Below are 23,361 nucleotides of genomic sequence, written 5' to 3'. Positions count from 1 at the left end.
TCCAGGATCATTTAAAAATCGGGGCTGAGGCCTACAGACAAACACCACCCCTCCTCCTCCTCTCTAAGTAGGCCGCGGCTGGTTAGTAAGGCGAGGCCCCGGGTCTGCCCTCTCCCCCACTCACATCTTACGCTGCCTCTCCAACTCCGCTTTCTTCTCCTCCTCCTCCCGCTTCTGCTTCTCGTCCAAGCTACTCCTCTTGCTTAGGTTGCGGCCAAAGATGTCGATGCGCTCCGGGGTGGTGCGGCAGCGGGAGCGAGAGCGTGACTCCCGGTTGGCCGCGTGCCGGCGGCTCTTCTTCTCCCGGGACTTGGAGCGTTTGCGCGGCCTCTCCTTGTCCCGCGAGTGGGAGCGCGTCCGCCGCTTGCCGTGCTTGCTGCTCTTGGCGTGTTTGGTGCGCGACGAGCTGCGACTCCGAGACCTGCCCATCGCCGCCGCCGCTGCGGCCTGATCCCGGGACAGGGTGCTGGGGATGGAAATGAGAGTAGTCAGGGCCTATACAGCACCACCCGCACTACAGGTAAATGAGGAAGGAGCCCGTCCACCAGCTCGAGGTTCCCGTGATGGCTTTAAACTCGCAGATTCCCCGAAGCCCCGCAGATGCCGCGGAAACAGCGACAAAATGGCGGCTCGGGTAAATATGGAAAAGGCTCCCGACACCTGCGCCCACAATGCACCGCGCCCCGAGCAGCTCCGGAAATTGCCGAATGCCCTCGGGTAAGAGCAGCGCTCCAGTGCAGCAGTGACTCTGGTTCCGCAGCAATTCGGGGCGAAGGCTCCAGTCACTAACAAGTCTGAACAGATGAAAAAAGCAATCAAACAAAAAAAAACACGATTATACAGGTTAGCTGAAGTCAAGTAAATGCATTTTAAAGACCTAAACCTGAGAACATTGAGGGTGGAAAACAGTTCTACAGATCATCCACCTAGCAAAAATAGTTAAATAAAAGCAAAATACTGCGGATGCTGGAAATCTGAAATAAAAACAAGAAATGCTGGAACCACTCAGCAGGTCTGGCAACATCTGTGGAAAGAGAAGCAGAGTTAACGTTTCGGGTCAGTGACCCTTCATCAGAGCATTTTATTATAGCAAAAATAGTTGTTTAACTGCAGCATCTAATCTCTTCTTCAGTGATTTTTAAGGGCTGTTTTCCACCTCTGTTCCTCTACCTTGAAGTTCATTCAATCAATCGGTCATCTTCAGCTGCTTCATCAATGACCTTCCCTCCATCATAAGGTCAGAATTGGGGATGTTCGCTGATGATTGCACAATGTTCGGCACCATTCACAACTCCTCAGATACTGAAGGACTCCGTGTCCATATATAGTAAGGCCTGGACAACATCCAGGCTTGGGCTGACAAGTGACAAGTAACATTTATGCCACATTAGTGCCAGGCAATGACTATCTCAAACAAGAGAGAATCTAACCATCTTCCCTTGATGTGCAATGGCATTGCCATCACTGAATCCCCCACTATCAATATCCTGGGGGTTATCATTGACCAAACACTGAACTGAACCAGCCACATAAATACTGTGGCTACAAGAGCAGGTCAGAGGCTAGGAATTCTGTGGTGAGTAACTCTTCTTCTGTCTCCCCAATGCCTGTCCACCATCTACAAGGCACAAGTCAGGAGATGGCATACTCTCCAGTTGCCTGGATGGGTGCAGCTCCAACAACACTCAAGAAGCTCGACACCATCCAGGACAAAGCAGCCTGCTTGATTGGCACCCCATCCACCACCTTCAACATTCACTCCCTCCACCACTGACGCAAAGTGGCAGCAGTGTGTACTATCTACGAGATGCACTGCAGCAACTCACCAAGGCTCTTTCGACAGCACCTTCCAAACCCGTGACCTCTACCACCAAGAAGGACAAGGGCAGTAGATGCATAGGAACACCATCACCTGCAAGTTCCCCTCCAAGCCACACACCATCCTGACTTGGAACTATATCGCCATTCCTTCACTGTTGCTGGGTCAAAATCCTGGAATTCCCTTCCTAACAACACTGTTTGTGTACCTGCACCCCAAGGACTGCAGCGGTTCAAGAAGGCAGCTCACCACCACCTTCCAATTAGAGATGGGCAATAAATGCTGGCCTAGCCAGCAACGCCCACACCCCATGAATGAATAAAAAACACCCCCCTTTCCGCTCCAAGTTCCTTGACTATGTTGTCGCATCCCAAATCCATGCCTGTTTTTCTCGTAGCTCCTTGTTTGAATCCCACCAATCAGGTTTCCGCCCCCATTAAAGCACTGAAACGGCTCTTACCAAACTCACAAATGACATCCTAGTTGACTGTGATAATGGTCATCTTCCTCGACTTGTCTGCAGCCTTTGGCAGGGTTCACCTTGCAATTTTGCTCCAATAGCTCTTCACTGTTGTCCGGTTGTGTGGGACTGCACTTGCCTGGTTTCATTTGTATCTATCCTGCCATAGACAGAGAACCACCTGCAATGGCTTCTTTTCTCACTCCTACACTATTACCTCTGGTGTCCCCCAAGATTGTCCTTCATCTCCTTTTTACCATCTGCATGCTGCCCCTTGACGACATTATCTGAAATCATGGTGTCAGTTTCCAAATGTACACTGATGGTCTCCAGCTCTAACTCTCCCCGACCTGTCCTGACCCTTCGTCTGTCTCTAAATATCCAACATCCAGTATTGGGTGAGCAAAAATTTCCTCGAGTTAAATATTGGGAAGACAGAAGCCATTGTCTATGGTCTCCATCACAAAATCCTTTCTCTCACCACCAACTCCATTCCTCTTCCTGGCAACTGTCCGAGGCTGAACCAGACTATCTTGGTATTATATTTGACACCGAGTTCAGCTTCCCACCACACACCGGCACCTTACCGACGTTCCATTCACTTGCCTTTCCTTCCTCCTTCTTTATTAACAGTACATGGGCCAAAAACTTACAACAAACTAAAAAGTAGATATAAATAATTGAGATACGGCAGAGCAGGTTGTGGTTGGACTGCAGTATATGAGAGTTTGTGGGCTGTCTCAAGTGAATACATCTGCACTAGATATCTCTGTCTCAAATCTCTGTAACTCAGAGTCATTGAGCTGGAGTACGAGTTGGAAACACTGACACATAAGGGAAGGGGAGAAGTCTCTGGACACACCTCGTAAAGAGGTGCATGTTCAGAATGAGTTTGGTTTGACCAATAGTGTACAGAGTAAGGGAAACCCAAGTGAGATAGAGGAGAAGGATCCACAGAAACTGATCCAATCCAATAGGTACAATGTACTTGCCACCTGTAAGGATAAAGGATATCGGCGGGACAACCAGAATGCTGACCATGGCATCTAGGAGCAGGAGGCTGTTCAAAGGAGTGCAAGGAGGAGAAGGCAAGCATAATGTGGTAGTTATAGGAGATTCAATAATTAGGGGGATGGATAGCATCCTTTATAAACAGGATCAAGAATCCCGCATGGCAAGTTGTCTACCTGGTGCCTGGATGGGGGACATCTTGAACATGCTTTAAAAGATATTTGCAAGGGAAGGGGAAGATCTCGTCATTGTGATCCATGTTGGGACCAACAACATAGGGAAGAGCAGCAAGAGGTCCTGTTTGGATAGTACCAGGAACTAGGAGTTAAAGTACAGAACCTCAAGGGTTATAATCTCTGGATCATTATTGGAGCCATGTGCAAATTGGCATAGTGATGAACAGATTAGGCAGGTAAACACGTGGCTTGAAGGAGTGGCGTGGGAAAGAGGGGTTCCATTTCATGGGACATTGGCACCAATTAAGCCGGGAGAGAGAAATAAGAAATATGTGAGTAAAACATTGGTGCAGAAGGATAGGTTAGGCCCAATTATGAATTCTTTATACAAATGCACATATAATTCAGTGACAGTGATGGAGTCAAAGAGGTGGTGGTGAGGCAGAGCTGGGTGTTGTCGACGTACATGTAGAAACTGATACTATTTTTGGATGATGCAGCATGTGGATGAAAAATAGGAGGGGTCAAGGATAGATCCTTGGGGGACTCCAGAGGTAATGGTATGGGAACAGAAAGAGAAACTATTACAGATGATACTCTGGCTATGATTAAATAGATAAGGATGGAATTTGGTGATTGCAGTCCCCCCCAGCTGGACGACAGTGGAGTGGCATTGGAGGTGGGATCAATCATATCAAGAACTGCAGACAGGTCAAGAAGGATGAGGAGGGATAATTTATCTTTGTCACAGTCACATGGGATGTCATTAATGACTTAGAAAATGGTCCCTCTGTTTCACCAGAGACTAAGGCGGTAAGGTTCTGCCACTAACATTTTCTCTTTACAGATGCTGCCTGACTGTTGAATGTTTCCAACATCTTTTATTTTTATTTCTGTTTTCTAGCATTCACAGTATTTTGCTGTTTTTAAAATGCTGTATTTCATCTCCCTCTTTCCATGGACAGACCAATTGCACAATGTTTAAATTCAAAATTAACATATCAATCAAACAAATCCATGGATACGATTTGCAGTTTGGCCTGTAAGTGACTCCAACATTCATTTGAAGAATCCACAGCTAGTATACTTTTTGGACTTAATGGAAAGTGCACATGCATTCTGTTTTACGCAGCACAATGTTGATGACCTTATAATCAAGAAGTCTTATCACGAACTGTGTCGTAGAGGTTGGGAAGATTACTAGTTACATTAAGTCTGCAGAACAGAAACAGGCCATTTGCCCCAACTGGTCTATGGTGGCATTTGTACTCCACATGAGTCTCCTTGCATCTTTTTTCATCTAACCCAATCAGCATACCTTCTGTTTCTTCCTCATATACTTATCTAGCTTCCCCTTACATGCATCTATAATATTGACCTCTGTTACTCCTTGTGGTAGCACATTCCACATTTTACCACTCTTTGGGTAAATACATTTTTCATGAATTCATTATTAGATTTGTTGGTTCCTATCTTATATTTATGGTCCCTAGATTTTGAATGTTCTGCAAGTGGAAATATCTCTATGTCTACCCTGTTGAGTCCCTTCAACATTTTAAGGACCACCACTTAGCCTTCTGTTTTCCAGAGAGAAGTCCCAGCCTGTTCAGTCTTTCTTAATAACTATAACCTCCCAGTTCTGGTATCATGGTTGTAATTTTTTTGCACCTTCTCCAATACCTCTAAATGCTTTTTATAATATGGAGACCAGAACTGTGCACAGTACTTCAAATGCGGTCTAACCATGGTTCTGTACAAGATTAACACATCTCTGATTTTTCAGTTTTATCCCTTTCAAAATGAATTCCAGTGTTTGGTTTGCATTTTTATGGCCTTATTAACATATGTTGCTGCTTTTAGTCATTTGTGTATCTTTAACCCTTTGCTTCTGTGCCCCATTTAGACTCTTATTATCTAAGCAGTATGTGGCTACCTTATTCTTCCGAACAAAATGCACCACCTTACACTTACCTATATTGAAATTAATTTGCCAATTGCACACTCATTCTGCAAGTTTATGAATGCCTGTTTTCTCTGTATTTTGTCATAATCTTCCACTGCCTCCCCCCCCCCCCCCGCCCTCCCCCCCACCCCCACCAATTTGATGAGTATATTAGAAATCGTACAATCCCATGTATTCCAGTTAGTTTAGTTTAGTGATACAGCAGTTTGATGTTGTACTTCTTAGCCTAGATTTTCTGATCAGGCGTATTTTCAACTGGAAGTTGGACCGTGCATGAAAAAATGTGTTGAACCTGTGTGTGTTCCAAGGGTCAGCCATACATTATCGTAATGTGAGTGAGCTCCCAGTGTAGAAAACGCCTGTGAATTGGAACCTGCCCATTGCTAGATGGGAAATCTGGTGCTGTTTCAGGATTTCAAATCTTCCAGCAGCTTAAAGGGGCAAGTATGGTGATTACGCACTTTGAAAAACATGAAGGCAATTTGGCCAAAAATGTACGTAAGGAATGAGGTAAGGAAGTTAATCACAGGAAGGGAACCTTCTTCAGTGATGAACATTATAAAACAGCATGGAAGGAAATGTTGACTTATATCGAGTTGAATTTTACTGATAACCCCGACATTGGAGGTCGTGGCAGGGATGGGAGTCAGAAAATGCCGCCAGTAGAGGCCCGCCACGGATCTTGACGCCGAAAGGCCCGGCCCCATATTGCTGCTGGCGGCGAGGCCTCGTGGTGGCCTCCCGCCGCTTGGCGATGGGAGTCCAATTTAAATATGTAAATTAATTGAAATAAATGAATTAATTACCATCATGCTCCCACCGCCCATCCCGGAGCGATGTTGGTGCCGGTGGCTGGCACTCCCGTGCCTTCTGATCCCCGTCCGGGGATCCGAGGCGGAACACTGGTGAGGAGGTGGGCGCAGGTAAGTTTTTCAGTGCAGGGGTTGGGGTAGCGGGGTTAAACTCATCTCATTGGTGTAGGGGATGGTGGGAAGGGGTACAGTGCACAATTTATGAGCTTTGCAGGGGATGGGTAGAGGAAGGTCAGGTACACAAGGTAAGTATTTTGGTAGGGAGAGGGCAAGGAATTAATTCTATGTTTATTGGGCAGTTATTACTGATGTGTACAGTTAGTGATAGTTACCTCACCATCAAACGTTTAAGTATTTTAAATGCTCACCATTATGCAATAACCCTAACCACACTGTTTGCAACCTTTGTGTCGTATTTGATCCCGAGATGACCTTCCGACCACAAATCTACGCCACCACTAAAACTGCCTATTTCCACCTCTGTAACATCACCTGACTTTGCCTCTGCCTCAGCTTATCTGCTGCTGAAACCCTCATCCATGCCTTTGTTACCTCTAGACATGACTATTCCAACACGCTCCTGGCCAGCCTCCTATTTTCTACCTTTCATAAACTTGAGGTCATCAAAACTCTGCTGTTGTGGCCCACATAAAGGTTTTGAATCTGAGATTCTGTCCTGGTGAATGTTCGTTGTAACTGTGGCAGAAGTGCGGTGGAATTTCTCAGAAAACTCATTCTTGCCTTTGTTACCTCTAGACTTGACTATTCCAACTCAATCCTGGCTAGTCTCCCACATTCTAATCTCTATAAACTTGAGGTCATCTAAAATTCTGCTGCCTGTGTCTTAACCCGTGCCAAGTTCTGTTCCCCTATCATCTCTATGCTCGCTGACCTACATTGGCACCCGGTCAAGCAGTGTCTTGATTTAAAAATTCTCATCCTTTTTTTCAAATTCCTCCATGCTTCGCCCTCCCCATCTCTGTAATCTCCTAAAGCCCCACAATGTTCTAATTCTGGCCTCTTGTGCATCCCTGATTTTAATCACTCCTTCAGTTGCCTAGGCCCCAAGCTCTGGAATACCCTCCCTACACCTCTCCACCACGCTTTTCTTCTTTAAGACACTCCTTAAAACCTACCTCTTTGACTAAACTTTTGGTCATCTGACCTAATATCTCCTTTTGTGGCTCAGTATAATACTTGGTTTTATAATGTTCCTATGAAGTGCTTTATTATTACATTAAAGGCATAATAGAAATATAAGTTGTTGTTGCTGTAATATGCAGAACCTGGTTTTGCAGAGTCCATGCCTAATCTGGGACTGCTCACTTGACCTTGTGGGGGGCAGAATCTCTATCTGTGAGTGGGTTTCAGTTAGGTGGGAAGTTTAAATGCTAAAAATTTGAAACAAGAACCCAACCACCTCAAGCCCTCCCACTTTCAGTTTTAACAAAGGCAGGATGAGGGGTGGCTGATCAATCCACTCTCTGGAAGTGAATTGGTCATTGGAATCATTTAAGGAAGTCACATGCCTTCAAATTAACAGAATTTCTTTGTTTAACCCAAGAAACCCGGCAGATAAAAGGAGGCGAGTACAATTGGATTCATAATTAGGGGAATTTACAGCATTGCTTCTGGGCCAGAGGGAGGTGGAGTGCTTACTCTAGTCCCAACAAGAAAACCTGTAAACAATGCCCGTCTTGACAATCTTCCCTAACACCTTTCCCATCAGCGACCAGCCTTCGCAATCACTGACACCATGATCACTAACTCCCCATCACTGATTCCCAATCTCCCCTGCAATCTTCGTATCTTCCACTGACAACATCCCCCCTTATCTCTCCCCAAATCCCCATCACCACTGACCTTCCCATCCACACTGACCTTCCCATCCACACTGTAACCCACACCGTCACCACTGCCCAACCCCCCACCAACTGCAATCTCTACCCCCAACAACTACAAAACCTACCTACTCCTGGGCTGAGGCCTTTTCTGGAGCATTCCCCACCCAACAGACAACCAAACCTGTCAATGAGGCTGGCCTTCAGTCGGGGCATCTGATTTTTAAAAAAAGCACATGCCATAGAGTTAAAGCTCCATGCTGTGCAGGGAAACCTGTGCACTCTGGTTTCCTGACCAGAACTCCTGTCCTCTCTCTGAAACCCCACCCCAGTAAATATCGAGGCCAGTACATCTGGAAGCTGCTACGTCCAGTGGGATAAGGCTTACTGGCTTCCAGAAGGGCCAGGATATCCAAATAAGAGGAAAATAAAAGAAATATTGACTACCTTTTTAAGGGAGATGAAGGGTTAACAGAACAGGTTTTTCCTAGTGTGTGGGAGGATGCTGGGTACCTTCTTCAGATGACAGCCAGGCACCAGATTTTCTGGCTGTGTGTGACTAGTGTGTGCCCATCGAGGAGCCTCACGCAAATGAGGTTCTCTCCTTCTGATCACACATACTTCAGTGGGATCAACATTGGAGGGTATAGGCAGGCACAATTCTAGTGCTTTTATAACATTATGGGTACGCTCTATATTTTAAGTTTCTCCTAGCTAGTGGAGAAACTAGGCCAGTTTGAAAGTTCAGCACACTTCACATTGTAAGAATGGAGCATCTGTTTTAATATCTAAGGCATGTAGTCTCCCAATTGTCCACGGTAACTTCAGTGAAACTCTTGAGAAACGGTAAATGGGTCAGGATCAAGATGCTGGTTCAAAAGGTACACTTCAGATAGCAGGCACAATATCTGCTTATACGAGTGGCTGGTAACACAGAACCTGAGAAAATAACAAACATAAAGACCCAAAGGAACTTAAGGATATTTGTATTAATAAAGAAATAGTGCTGAAGAAATTAATAGGAACAGAAGCTGAGAAATTCCCTGGACCTGATAGCCTACACCCTTGGGTTTTAAAAGAGGTAGCTACTGAGAAAGTGAATACATTGGTTTTGATCATTCAGAATTCCCTAGATTCTAGAACAGTTCCTGTGGATTGGATGGTAGCAAAAGTAATTCTGATATTCAAGAAAGGAGGGAGAGAGAAAACAGGAAACTATAGGCCAGTTAGCCTGACATCAGTAGTAGGGAACATGCTATAATCTATTATTAGGTACCTGGTAACAGAACACTTCAAAAAGCATAATATGATTGGGCAAAATCAACATAGATTTATTTAATGGAAATTGTGTTTGGCAAATCTGTTAGTTATTTTAGATTGTAACTAATAAGGTGCAAAGGGGATGTAGTGCATTTAGTTTTTCAAAAATCACTCGATAAGTTGCCACACAAGAGGTTATTACATAATTAAGGCTTGTGGGGGTGGTGGGGGGTGGGGGAGCACGGTAATCTATTAGCATGGATTGAGGATTGGCTAACAGAAAACAGAAAGTAGCAATAAATGGGTCATTTTCGGGTTGGCAAGCTGTAAATAGTGGGTTACACCAGGATCAGTGCTTAGGTCTCAGCTATTTGCAATCTATATCAATGACTTCGGTGAGGGGGCTGAGTGTAATGTATCCAAGTTTTCCGATAATACAAGTTTAGGTGGGAAAGTAAGCTGTTAGGACACAAAGAGGTTGCAAAGGATTTGGACAGGTTAAGTGAGTGGGCAAGAATGTGGCAGATGGAATATATTGTGGAAAAAAGTGAAGTTATCCACTTTGGTCAGAAAAATAGAGAAGCATAATATTTTTTAATTGGCGAGAGATTGGGATCGGGCAGCCATAAAGGCGGGGCTAAAGTGTGGCGAGTCGAATAGACTTAGCAGTTGGCAGGAAAAAAGACAGAAGTGCAAGGGGAGAGCCAACTGCGAAACAGCCCTGACAACCAATTTTATCTGCAACACCTGTGGAAGAGTCTGTCACTCTAGTATTGGCCTTTATAGCCACTCCAGGTGCTGCTCCACAAACTACTGACCACTGACCACCTCCAGGCGCTTACTCATTGTCTCCCGAGACAAGGAGGCCAAAGAAGAAGAATATGAGTACACAATCTATGCTGCCTAGGCAAGACTGAGGGTGCTGCATTGCATAAGAAGGATTATCATGTATCAAATTGCCGAATGCATATTTTCTGTTGTTTCTGTTATTCTTTTGGAGACACCAATACAAATATAGAGATTTTAGTATGGGATTACATAGTGGGACTAATTTTCCATTGAGATAATGACAAGTGATCAGCATGTTATCAATTTAATTGCATAATATTTCAGAGAATTATTTATTTATAGTCTCCTCCTGTGAGACAATTTAGAATTTGTTCATTTAGTCCTGTGCGTAATTGTTTTGATTCTAACCTCCAATGCATCTCCTCTTTACCTTGCTCTACCTTTGGCCAAGATCCTTCAGCTGTTTTGGCCTTGGACCCTAGTACACTGTTAGTAAGCCCCTCTGCCTTGCTACCTCTCAGTCTTCCTTCAATAACTTCCTTGAAACCTACCTCTTTGATCTTGCCTTCACGCCACACCCTTAACCCTTCTCCACTCATTGCTTGATCTACGGTTCTTTCCACCTCGTACACACTTTGTGGTATATAATTGCATTAAATTAACTATGTAAGTGTAAGTTAATAAGTAAATAAAATATTGCACCATCAATCTGAGCAACCTCCAAATGTGTTGTGGCCATATGTTTGTTCTAACACTAAACGGATTGCAAAGCCTGTCTGTGATTGAAATTTTGTAAGCATTGCCTATTTTTTGAAATATTGTCTAGGTTCAGTATGGCTTTTAAAACTTTCCTTTTGAACAGAGGTGTCCAAAAATTCCCTTTTAGTGGTCCGCTAAATTGCATTCCTTGGAACCCGCAGGCCCTATATAAATAACCGGACAAGACAAGAAAAAAAATCAAGGGATATTTTGAAGCAGTTCTGAAGAAAGGTCACGGACCAGAAACGTTAACTCTGTGTCTCTCTCCACAGATGCTGTCAGACCTGCTGAGTATTTCCAGCACTATCAGTTGTCACTAGTGTAGTATCTCAGCTATATTCAACTATTTTTGAGGGCAATTCATAAACTCAGTTTTTGTAATCTAACATTTTTCTGAAGGTAAGTAAAAAGTAAGCGTGTATAATAAGCTTATTCAGAGAACTGAACACACCCAAACTTCAGTGGTTAAGTGAATCATTGTTCAGTTGCAGTGTTGTCAAATATGCTTCCCTGTTAAACAATGGCCTGTATTTTGTGGTCAGCGGCAAAGCGATGGTCTCACTGCTGACCTCGAAGAAAGCTGCCCAGAAAGATCTGGTGATCTCTGTGGCATGGATTTCACGTTTCACAATGTTAATTTCCAGTGTCCAGCAACAGTGATGTCATAAAACAGGCTTAGCAACCAATCATATTGAGGAATTCTCACAGACAGCCAATCAGGAAGTAAACAGCATTGACTATTTTTCAATTTTTAATCATTTTACAGACAGCATTATCAAGATTGGAACATGTATCATGGGATTAAAGTAGAAACTGAAATATCATAAACAAACTTTAAAAAATAATAAAACTCTATGGAATCTTATCATAATGGAGAAATCTGACATTCCACAAATATAAAATTAGTCTTTCAGGGCCAGAGAAGTTGTTCATCAGTAATTATGAGCTTAGTACACCATTAAAAACCCAGTTACACGTCATTCAGTGAGACATAACATTTTCAAGGGTTTTCACAGTGATCTAAAACACATAAAAGTGTTTTTTATGTTAACCCAAGTATTTCTAAAGATTTCTCTCTGTGGGGACTTCAACAGCACGCCTGTGGAGGAGCAGGGAATCACTGACAGCAAGTTTCAGATTTCCGCATTTGACACCTGTTACGACCGATGTTGGAGGAGAGCACTGTCTCCCACTAGTCCCACTACTCCACTGGTCACAACATACATTTAAAAATATTTCAACCAGTTACGGATATGGCCAATTCTATACTTTTATCTATCCGTTTCAGAATACAAATCCACCAATGAGGTTTCTTTAATTAACAATAAAATTATTCATCTTTATAAAACAAGACTAATTCAATAAAGCTGCAAAGCTTATTAACATACAGGTTGAAATATGAAGGTATAAATATATTCCCTTCTAAATAACCCAACACACACACACACACACACACACACACACACACCTGGTTAAAGAAAAATAAGAACTTTCTCTGCAGAGATCATCTTTACAAAACATAATACTTTGGCCAAATAATTGCTAATTCTTGAAGGGAAAAAGGATAAGATATGAAATGTTCCAGCTGGCCCTTTGCTCCAGCGTCCAGGTACAAGTAGACGTCTGTCACTGGGATCTATCTAGAGCAGCTCTTTTTGGGAGATATCGAGGAGTAGTCTTGCAGGTTTTTCAGGAGAATTACTACATCAGTGGGTTCATCTAACACACTGGATTCTCAGAAGATATTTCAACACAAGTGGCAAAAGATGAGTTGGGTGGCTTCTCTCTTAGGATACACACCAACTGTACACCAAAAAATCTCAAAAATTAAACCAAAACTCCTAGACATATGACTTCTCTGTAAACAACTCCAAAAAATGCATAGTCAATAAGGCACCAGCTGCTTACTTAGCTTAAGACATGTGACTTCCAGTAAGTGTTTGTTTTTAGACAAAGTCCCAAGTATCCTTTCCTTGACCCTTTGAAAAGAAAACAAGTTCAGGCATCTCCTCAGGTATTTTCCACAGTCTTTTAAACACAAGTCCTTAAAAAATATTAATAATGGAAGCACGTTCATGACACACTACGTGTGTGGATGACAGAAGTTGCTGTCACTTGAACAGTTATAATGATGGTGAATGCTGACAGTTTTGCCATCATCACAACCACAAAATCCAGGCCAATATATGGCGTCAAACCCAAACATCAAAAGATGGACAAAACATGATGTTCAAATTCCCAAAATATGTTTCTGAGGCATTATAAATGTGACATCCAGAGCAGCAAAAGGAAGAGTCAGCTGAAGAGGAACACTTAATAAAATGATGAATCTGATATCACATTGGTGTTATGTAATAAAACTTCAGAATTCATGTTTATGATTCTCAATAATTTTTATAACTAAAAAAGGTTCCGAAATAAAATTTCAATCCCTTTATTCTGTAAAATTCATAGTTTTTCCCCCCATAATATACATCAAGTTAATGTAAGTAATAGTTTTTGTAAGATACACAACCTAACAGCTTCAGGCCCATGGACAGCCTTCCTGCCCTGTCGTCAATTGAGGCCCTTAAGGGGCAATTAATGTTCAATTAAAGGCCTCTTCCCACCGCCAATGGTATTAATCCAGTGATGGACAGGCCTGTTGCCAAACGGGGAACACAACGTTGCTTCTGGTCTCCCAGTGGGATTTGGGGTGGGTGGGGGGGGTTGTCCCTCGTTCAAAGGGACTCAGTGCCAGATCGAGGGAACCGGCATTGAGAAAGGTGGGGGGGGGGGGTGGTGCCCGCTGAGAGCCAACTCCCTGCCCTTGCTGCTGACATCCCTCCACCCCGGTCCCTCATGATCCATACCTCATGAAACCCCGCCTGCCATCACTTACCTCTGGCCTGGGTTGCATGCAATCCTGGACCTCCAGTTGTTGTCCTTCTGGCAGCAGCCACCGCCTCCGCAGTGGCGCTGCCAAGCAAAAAATTAGTCAGCCTCTGATTGGCTGGCAGCTCTCGGCAGGCGGAACTTGCCACCCCTGTGGTCCTGATCCCATGGAAGGCCCGCCGGTCACCTCTCAAGTGCCTGATAGGCTTGACATACAGCACATCTTCCCCAGAGAAGGCATTGCAGATCTCTTGCCGGCTCTTCAGCCAGCAGCCAAGACCCCCATTGCCTCCGTAAAGCTCCCCCCAATATGTGACTACTTAAGAACATGTTGGCTGCACTGGCTTCATTGGTATATGAGCAAAAATTCAATTTTAAGATTAATTGGAAACGTCTGTTACACAAATTCTAACTAAGGTCATTATACTAACTTTGACAGCGCACGAGCGAGTTTCAACATCTGTGCTTACTTCAAATAGCAGCAGGATTTGGTTAGAAGTGGCACTGAAGGCAGAAAGCCTCAGTTTAGATGTGGATTGGGACTCCCAAATGCTACCTGTCAGCTTGAATTGCAGATGAGTGGCATTTATGGAGCATGAATGGTCGGCAAAGAAAGAACTGTACGGCTGTGAGATGGCATAATATGGGCCATTAGCAGATGCAAAACAGGTTGTCTGGTTTTGCTATCTTTTCACAATATCTTAATTCACTTTAAAAGCTAGTCTAATGATGGCCATGAAACCATGGTCGATTGTTGTAAAAGCCCATCTGGTTCACTAATGTCCTTTAGGGAAGGAAATCTGTTGTCCTTACCTGGTCTGGCCTACATGTGACTCCAGACCCACAGCAATGTGGTTGACTCTTACATGCCCTCTGAAATGGCCTCGCAAGCCATTCAGTTGTACCTAACCGCTATGAAGTTAATAAAAAAGAATGAAACCGGACGGACCACCCGGCATCGACCGAGGCACCGGAAACGACAACGGCAAACCCAGCCCTGTCGACCCTGCAAAGTCCTCCTTACTAACATCTGGGGGCTTGTGCCAAAGTTGGGAGAGCTGTCCCGCAGACTAGTCAAGCAACAGCCTGACATAGTCATACTCACGGAATCATACCTTACAGACAATGTCCCAAACACTGCAATCACCAACCCTGGGTATGTCCTGTCCCACCGGCAGGACAGACCCAGCAGAGGTGGCGGGACAGTGGTATACAGTAGGGAGGGAGTTACCCTGAGAGTCCTCAACATCGACTCCGGACCCCATGAAGTCTCATGGCATCAGGTCAAACATGGGCAAGGGAACCTCTTACTGATTACCACCTACTGCCCACCCTCAGCTGATGACTCAGTACTCCACCATGTTTGAACACCACTTGGAGGAAGCACTGAGGGTGGCAAGGGCGCAGAATGTACTCTGGGTGGGGGACCTCAATGTCCATCACCAAGAGTGGCTCCGTAGCACCACTACTGACCGAGCTGGCCGAGTCCTAAAGGACATAGCTGCTAGACTGGGTGTGCGGCAGGTGGTGGGGGAACCAACACGAGGGAAAAACATACTTGACCTCGTCCTCACCAATCTGCCTGCTGCAGATGCTTCTGTCCATGACTGTATTGGTAGGAGTGACCACCGCACAGTCCTTGTGGAGACGAAGTCCCGCCTTCACATTGAGGATAACGTCCATCGTGTTGTGTGGCACTACCACCGTGCTAAATGGGACAGATTTCGAACAGATCTAGCAGTGCAAAACTGGGCATCCATGAGGCGCTGTGGGCCATCAGCAGCAGCAGAATTGTACTCAATCACAATCTGTAACCTCATGGCCCGGCATATCCCCCACTCTACCATTACCATCAAGCCAGGAGACCAACCCTGGTTCAATGAAGAGTGCAGGGGGGCATGCCAGGAGCAGCACCAGGCATACCTCAAAATGAGGTGTGAACCTGGTGAAGCTACAACACAGGACTATCTGTGTGCCAAACTGTGTAAGCAGCATGCAATAGACAGAGCTAAGCGATCCCATAACCAACGGATCAGATTTAAGCTCTGCAGTCCTGCCACATCCAACCGTGAATGGTGGTGGACAATTAAACAACTAACTGGAGGAGGTGGCTCCACAAATATCCCCATCCTCAACGATGAGGGAGCCCAGCACATCAGTGCGAAAGATAAGGCTGAAGCATTTGCAACAATCTTCAGCCAGAAGTGCCGAGTTGATGATCCATCTCGGCCTCCTCCTGAAGTCCCCAGCATCACAGATGCCAGACCTCAGCCAATTCAATTCACTCCGCGTGATATCAAGAAACGACTGAAGGCACTGGATACTGCAAAAACTATGGGCCCTGACAATATTCCGGCAATAGTACTGAAGACCTGTGCTCCAGAACTTGCCGCGCCCCGAGCCAAGCTGTTCCAGTACAGCTACAACATTGGCATCTACCCTGCAATGTGGAAAATTGCCCAGGTATGTCCTGTACACAAAAAGCAGGACAAATCCAACCCGGCCAATTACCACCCCATCAGCCTACTCTCTATCATCAGTAAAGTGACGGAAGGTGTCATCAACAGTGCCATCAAGCAGTACTTGCTTAACAATAACCTGCTCAGTGACGCTCAGTTTGGGTTCCGCCAGGGCCACTCAGCTCCTGACCTCATTACAGCCTTGGTTCAAACATGGACAAAAGGGCTGAACTCAAGAGATGAGGTGAGAGTGACTGCCCTTGACATCAAGGCAGCATTTGACCGATTATGGCATCAAGGAGCCTTAGCAAAACTGAGGTCAATGGGAATCAGGGGGAAAACCCTCCGCTGGCTGGAGTCATACCTAGCGCAAAGGAAGATGGTTGTGGTTGTTGGAGGTCAATCATCTGAGCTCCAGGACATCACTGCAGGAGTTCCTCAGGGTAGTGTCCTAGGCCCAACCATCTTCAGCTGCTTCATCAATGACCTTCCTTCAATCATACTGTCAGAAGTGGGGATGTTTGCGATGATTGCACAATGTTCAGCACCATTCGTGACTTCTCAGATAATGAAGCAGTCTGTGTAGAAATGTAGCAAGACCTGGACAATACCCAGGCTTGGGCTGATAAGTGGCAAGTAACATTCGTGCCACACAAGTGCCAGGCAATGACCATCTCCAACAAGAGAGAATCTAACTATCTCCCCTTGACATTCAACAGCATTGCCATCGCTGAATCCCCCTTAATCAACATCCTCGGGGTTACCATTGACCAGAAACTGAACTGGAGTAGCCATATAAATACCGTGGCTACAAGAGCAGGTCAAAGGCTAGGAATCCTGAGGCGAGTAACTCACCTCCTGACTCCCCAAAGCCTGTCTACCATCTACAAGGCACAAGTCAGAAGTGTGATGGAATACTCTCCACTTGCCTGGATGGGTGCAGCTCCAACAACACTCAAGAAGCTCGACACCATCCAGGACAAGCAGCCCGCTTGATTGGCACCCCATCTACAAACATTCACTCCCTCCACCACCTATGCACAGTGGCAGCAGTGTGTACCATCTACAAGATGCACTACAGCAATGCACCAAGGCTCCTTAGACGGCACCTTCCAAACCCGCGACCTCTACCAACTAGAAGGACAAGGACAGCAAATACATGGGAACCCCACCACCTGCACATTCCCCTCCAAGTCACACACCATCCTGACTTGGAACTATATCGCCGTTTCTTCACTGTCGTTGGGTCAAAATCCTGGAACTCCCTTCCTAACAGCACTGTGGGTATACCTACCCCAAATGGACTGCAGTGGTTCAAAAAGGCAGCTCACCACCACCTTCTCAAGGGCAGTTAGGGATGGGCAATAAATGCTGCCCTGGCCAGCGTCGCCCACATCCCATGAATGAATATTAAAAAAAAAACTAATTATATTTACATATACATAAAGTTAGTTCAGTTTAGCAGAGAATTTCAGAAATAAACCCAGCAGGAAGTTAACACTGCAGAATTTGCTCTTACTCGATTGGAAGAAGGTTGACGCATCAAAAATGTTGGAGTCAATCTAATTTTAATAGTTTCTCTGAGTAAGCTTATTGTATACCCTTAGAGTTTACTCTCCTCTGGAAATCATTTGAGAAGAGGCTAGATTAAAAAAATGAATATGAATTACCCTCAAAATAGTCTCAGCAAACTCCTAACCCACATGGAGCCTGACACTGGGCTAAGGGTGGGAAATCATGTGTAGAATGATGGGAATGTTACTGAAAGGTGTGAAACTGCTTTGGGGCTCTAAGTATTTTTGAAACAGTCTGAGGATTTCCAAAGGAAGCCTGAGCAAAAACGTTGATGTCAGTGCTCAGTAACTGACATAATTAATGTGGAACCGGAAAACAGAATCCGCGGGCTTCTGATGGAGTGGTGCAGTACTTGAACCCCTTGTTTCATAACTGGCAAAGCGACGGTGCGTGTGAGGAACGTTCCCCTTTTTGTTGCTACTCAGGACAGCAGGGCAGATGTCTGGCAGGAGATGATGGCCATGCTCAACCTTTGTGCACTACTTGCAATTCCTGGGAAAAGATATGAAAGAAAATGGCATGTCTTAAAACAGCTGCCAATGTAAATTTACCTAATAATTTCACATGTGTTGCTGGTCAACCTATTGTGCATTTATTGTGAACTCTTACTAAATCATCACAAAACCATGCACCTCTAGAGCTGAACATGCAAACCACATACATGCCAACCATGAATGTTTCACATTGACAACCACTCTACTCAGTCCTTTTATTTAAGTACAATTGTTATTTGAAGTAATTTTGGCAGCTGCATAAAGTAGATGGGAATTCTTGGGGAGAACAGGAATTCTTGCCGACAATCTGCCATTCTTTTTGTTGCGTAACTTTGGTAACTTGACACTGAATTAAAGAAAAAGGTGGAGTCAAATGGATGGCAATAAAGGAAAGAGGATAGAGGACAATGAAGGAAAGGGGAAATGAAGGGGAAAGCAAATTAGGTAAAAGTTGGGAGCAGTGCCTTTTTGTGAGTGTTACATAGTGTTCCCTAAGTTTCTTACTCGAGTCTAGATTATTTTGGCTCTTGTATCTTCAATCACTCTCATAGACAAGTCTTAACTCCCTATACCTCTGATAGTGTCCCTCTTTGTCTTGAGATCCAGGTAAATTTTTAGGAACATAATGACATACGTAGGACCCCATTTTAGGAAAGTAATGGGCGGAGCATGCCCTGTATAAGCTGCCAGTCCAGTTGAGCTGAAGCCCATTGGTAAAAATTTACTGTATTTTTGTGCAGCGGGGAAGAGCAGGACTGCTCCTCTGGGCTTCACAACACCAATCTGGGCCACTGCCGCTGTGGGCCTCCATTCTCTAGATTGGATCCTTCCCCCCCCATTCTCGATGGATTTACACATTTTAGGCTCATTAATTGGCCAGGCCATCCAATATTGCGCTGGCTGGAGTCTAAGTTGCCTTGGGGCAATTTTTTTGACCTGCAGCCTGACATTTGAATGCTAATGATGCCCAGGCCTCAAAATGGATAGAAACCGGGGGAAATCTACCACACTACTTCCTCTTTTTTGACTTATTATTGCTGGAAGAGCCTGAGTAAATCTCTGAAATTTCAAACTTTTTTCCCCCAAAGAATGATACAGCACAGAAGGAAGCCATGTCATCCTTGTTTTCAAATTTCTCCATGGCTTTGCCCCTCCCTATCACTGTAACCTCAACCAACCATACAAGCCTTTGAGATCTCTGTGCTCCTCCAATTCTAGCCTCTTGTAAATACCCAATTTTAATCGCTGCACCATTGCTAGTCATGCCTTCAGCTGTCAAGGCCCTCAGTGATGGAATTCCCTCCCTAAATCTCTCCACCTCCATCTTTCAGAACTTCATTAAGACACTCCTTAAAACCTACAACTTGGTCATCTGCCCTAATATCTCCATGGACTGAATTTAGTTCAGTTCCTGACGTCGGGCTGCATGGCATGGGGTGGGGGAGCCGAGAGATTGCACCGGCAATGGCCTGCCATAGAGCCTGATCTTCCCAGTGGCGGCGAGGCTCCGTGACAGCCCCAGCCACCGCCCCCCACCAACCACCCCCCCCCGCTGCTTGGCGATGGGACCCAACTTTAAATATTTAAATAAAGGGTATGAATATATTAACGTACCTTTCACTGCAATCTTGCCGGCTGTCTGCGATCTTCCTTGAGGCGGGCCAGCACTCACGTGCCTTCACTTTCCCATCCAGGGAAAGCTGGCACCACCAAGGTGGGGAAGGGGGGATCTTCAGATTTCTAGTGTAGTGGGGTGTGGTGAGGGGGGGTGGTCAACATTTATTTTTGGTGTAGTGGGTACAATGTGATGTCTCATTGAATCATCTTTCAAGACATTATTAAAATTTCTAGCAGGAGAAGATGTTGTATGATGTGTTGGGTTAAAGAAATGTTGGAAAGCTTTGCTATAGGGATTAATTGAGGGAAAATGGACAAAGGTTTGAAGCTGAAGATGCAAGGAAATGCGATTAGATTAGTACACCAACAGTCTCTTCCCATGTTGTGAATTTCACTGGTTCCCTGTTGTAACACATTCTCCTTCCAATTTGACAAAGAGACACTTGTATTTCCAGTCTACCTGGTGGTTTATATTTTTATAGTAAAAATATTTTCTATTCATGTTCTTAAGGTCCTACAATGCCATACATCATTTGATGACTCAGACAGTGGACAGGTGTGATTCTCCTAAATTTCTGCTGCCTCTTGCACAAGACTATCTCCACTTCTGATGTCTCTGTTATTTCTTCTTAAGAGAGAGGAGGGTGCCTTTGCAGTGGGAGAGGAAGGAGAATGCCAGGATAATGCAGAGGGACTGTGGGGGTGGAGGGTGTTACCAGCATTAATTGTTGGAGTTTGGGTGGAAGTGCCTACTTGTACGGGGAAGGAAAAGTGCCAATTTTAATAGAAGGGGTTTAACTGGGAAAAGTGTGTCAGCTTGAAGCAGGAGGAGTAAAGAAGAGTAAAAGAGTGCCACCTTGGGGTGGGTGTGAGGGTCATAGAAGATTATCACAGTGAACCAGGTTTGTTGAATGTGGACAAGCAATTGCTTGAGGGAATGGGCAGGATTTTTCTGCAGCTTCAGGATCCTGATGTTGGACCAATGAGCCTGAGCCTGCACTTGCCAGGAGCCAGACCGACGGAGGTAGTTTCCTGAAGGTGGTCTCCTAATTGGCTGCTTCTGCACTTGCCAACCTATTAAGGACGGGGCGGGGGAGTGGGGGGTTGTGGAAGGTTCCCGATGCTGCCAGCCCAATCAGAGAGCCAGCAGCTTTAGAGCCTCAGCAACCTAATCGTAAGAGGTAGGCACTGCTGAGGCAGGTAGAAGACTTTGAGGGCGCCTGTAAATGGTAAAAATAAATAATTATTTTGGAGTGGGGGTGGGGGGGGAGGTGGCAGACCCCTTGGATTGGAGGGGAAACCCCTCTGCTTGGATCATTGGAGCCGTGGGGACAGCCTTTGATGCTTGTGGCCCCCTCTTTGGGGGATGGAGCCTCCTGCTCCGATAACCCCCAGATTGCCACAGGGAGGTTGCCTCCATTAAGCTGGTGGTTTCTACATGCAGTGGGGTGGGGGGTGGTGGGCTGCTCCACCAGTGGCAAAATGCCTTAATTATGTAAATTGGCTGCCGATCTGCATTCCTGCGTGGTGGAAATGTGACAGAGAGCCATCCTGATGTAGCTGCCCCTTATTTCTCAGCACCCGCCCCGCCTCCAAGCCCGCCACCATGGGGCTGTGGAAATTCTGCCCAATGTTTCACAAGGTTGTTGTTCTAGCCAAAGTCCCAAAGGACCACAGGCATCTCTCTCCATTAGGGAGAGACAGTTGGTAATGTATAGCTTGAGGGTCACCACTCCGCAAGCGTGGAGGCAGGTTTCTGTGAACTATCACAGCTGGTACAGGGATTGAACCTGTGCTGTTGACATCTTTCCGCATCACATTCTAGCAGTCAAAATTAACCAACCTCTGTTTCACAAAGCGATGTTCTGGTTAGTCTGATGAAAATCCAAATGCCACTTTGTTTTACCTTTTGCATTAAAAACCTGCAAATTCTGAAGTGATATCAGCCACAATGCATCATTTTTAATGTGAAGGTTTTAAATTTTGAGAGACAGCATGCACCCCTAATTTTGCACTTCAAATTTGTATTACTCTCTTCAAGCTTTAATACAGTTATGCTTTCCTCTGATTCAAGTGACCTAAACCTTAAGTTACAAAGCTTATTAAATACCTTGGGGTAATTTCACTTCCTAATTCTCAGGGAAATGGAGCAAGTGACTCAGGCTGGCGCCCCATGAATTAATGCAAATTGAGGTCCTACGCCATTAGTAAGAATCAGGCCTGAACTGAGAATCTACTGCAGCTTTCTGGTCAGGTAAAACCAGGCTGTCAGCTGTCAGGAGACTGAAGAGACCCTCAAAGTCCCCTTTTATGGGATTAGGAATAGCATGAGTGCTCATTAGGGCCCATTAGGAAAGTAGTACCTCCCTAACCTGGATTGCTCACTCTACCCCATGTGACCATCCCGAAACCACTCGCCATTGCTTTCCTGCAAGCTTCCTTTGATGTCGGCCGGTATTCTCTGGCTGCCCAAAGTTCCACTCCTGCCCACTGGCTACGTACTGTTTTCTGTCCGTTTCAATTGGGCAATTGACTGTGACATGCTGATGAGGCTTAGGAGTCAAAATACTCCAGGCCTTAAACTTTGGCCTACGTGTGCATCTTGCACTCGATCTGCCCTCGCCCGCCTGAAAACCGTTGGGAGTTAAAATCTACCTCCTTTCCTCATATATCACAGATTTTTAATTCTTGCGTTGTCAACCTTTGAGGGCCCTTAGAGTTTTAGAAGGTTTTGGGTCAGCTTTTGATGGTTTTCTAGGTTGGCATGCACGGTACCGTAAGCAGTACATTGCAGTTATAAATTACAATTGAAATCCTTGTGGACTCACATCTCTAGAGAACTTAATGCAGAAAAGCACTGGAACATTATCTAGTTGCCTGATCCATACTCACTTCATGATATCCATGATGGGCTGAGACATGTCTGCCACTGTGTGCATGTTCCTTCTTGCATGTGAAGGCTGTTTCTCTGCTTACTTAGCATTTGCAGCACAGAAAGAGGCTATTTAACCCAATTAGTCAATATATGCTCCATATGAGCCACCTCCCGCCCCTCTTAATCAACCTCTATCAGCATATTCTTCTATTCCTTTCTCCCTTGTGTGCTTATCTAGCTTCCCCTTAAATCCAACTATGCTATTTGCCTCAACTACTTGTGCTAATGAGTTCCATGTTCTTACCACTCTTTGGTTAAAAAAGTTTCTTGAGAATTCCCTATTGGATTTATTGGTAACTATCTTATATTTATGGCCCCTAATTTTGGTCTTTTTCACAAATGGAAATATCTTTCTTATGTCTATTTTATCAAAACCTTTCATAATTTTATAAACCTCTATTAGGCCACTCCTCAGCCTTCTGTGTAGAGACCCAGCCTGTTTAGCCTTTCCTGATAAGTATAACCTTTTAGTTCTGGTATCATTCTCAGAAATGTTTTGTTGTTGCATCTTCTCAAG

At 44.9% G+C, this 23,361-nt stretch overlaps 1 protein-coding gene across 2 annotated transcripts in view; it reads right to left on the bottom strand.

The window, feature by feature from the left end:
* The window catches only part of LOC137371473 (arginine and glutamate-rich protein 1-like), a 47,553-nt gene extending 46,891 nt beyond the window's left edge, over positions 1-662 (bottom strand). Inside the window, exon 1 of one of the 2 annotated variants that reach the window (XM_068034127.1) lies at positions 125-662. In XM_068034127.1, the coding sequence (XP_067890228.1) occupies positions 125-429 (305 nt within the window). In that variant the 5' untranslated portion in view covers positions 430-662. The remainder of the gene's footprint in view (positions 1-124) is intronic. The other variant, XM_068034128.1, reaches the window with a different exon arrangement.
* Positions 663-23,361: the final 22,699 nt, after the last annotated feature.

The sequence above is a fragment of the Heterodontus francisci genome, chromosome 6, assembly GCF_036365525.1.
Source record: "Heterodontus francisci isolate sHetFra1 chromosome 6, sHetFra1.hap1, whole genome shotgun sequence".
In the NCBI taxonomy this organism is placed as follows: domain Eukaryota; kingdom Metazoa; phylum Chordata; class Chondrichthyes; order Heterodontiformes; family Heterodontidae; genus Heterodontus; species Heterodontus francisci.
The sequence above is the reverse complement of the archived record's forward strand: the minus strand, read 5'-3'. Positions and strand labels throughout refer to the sequence as shown.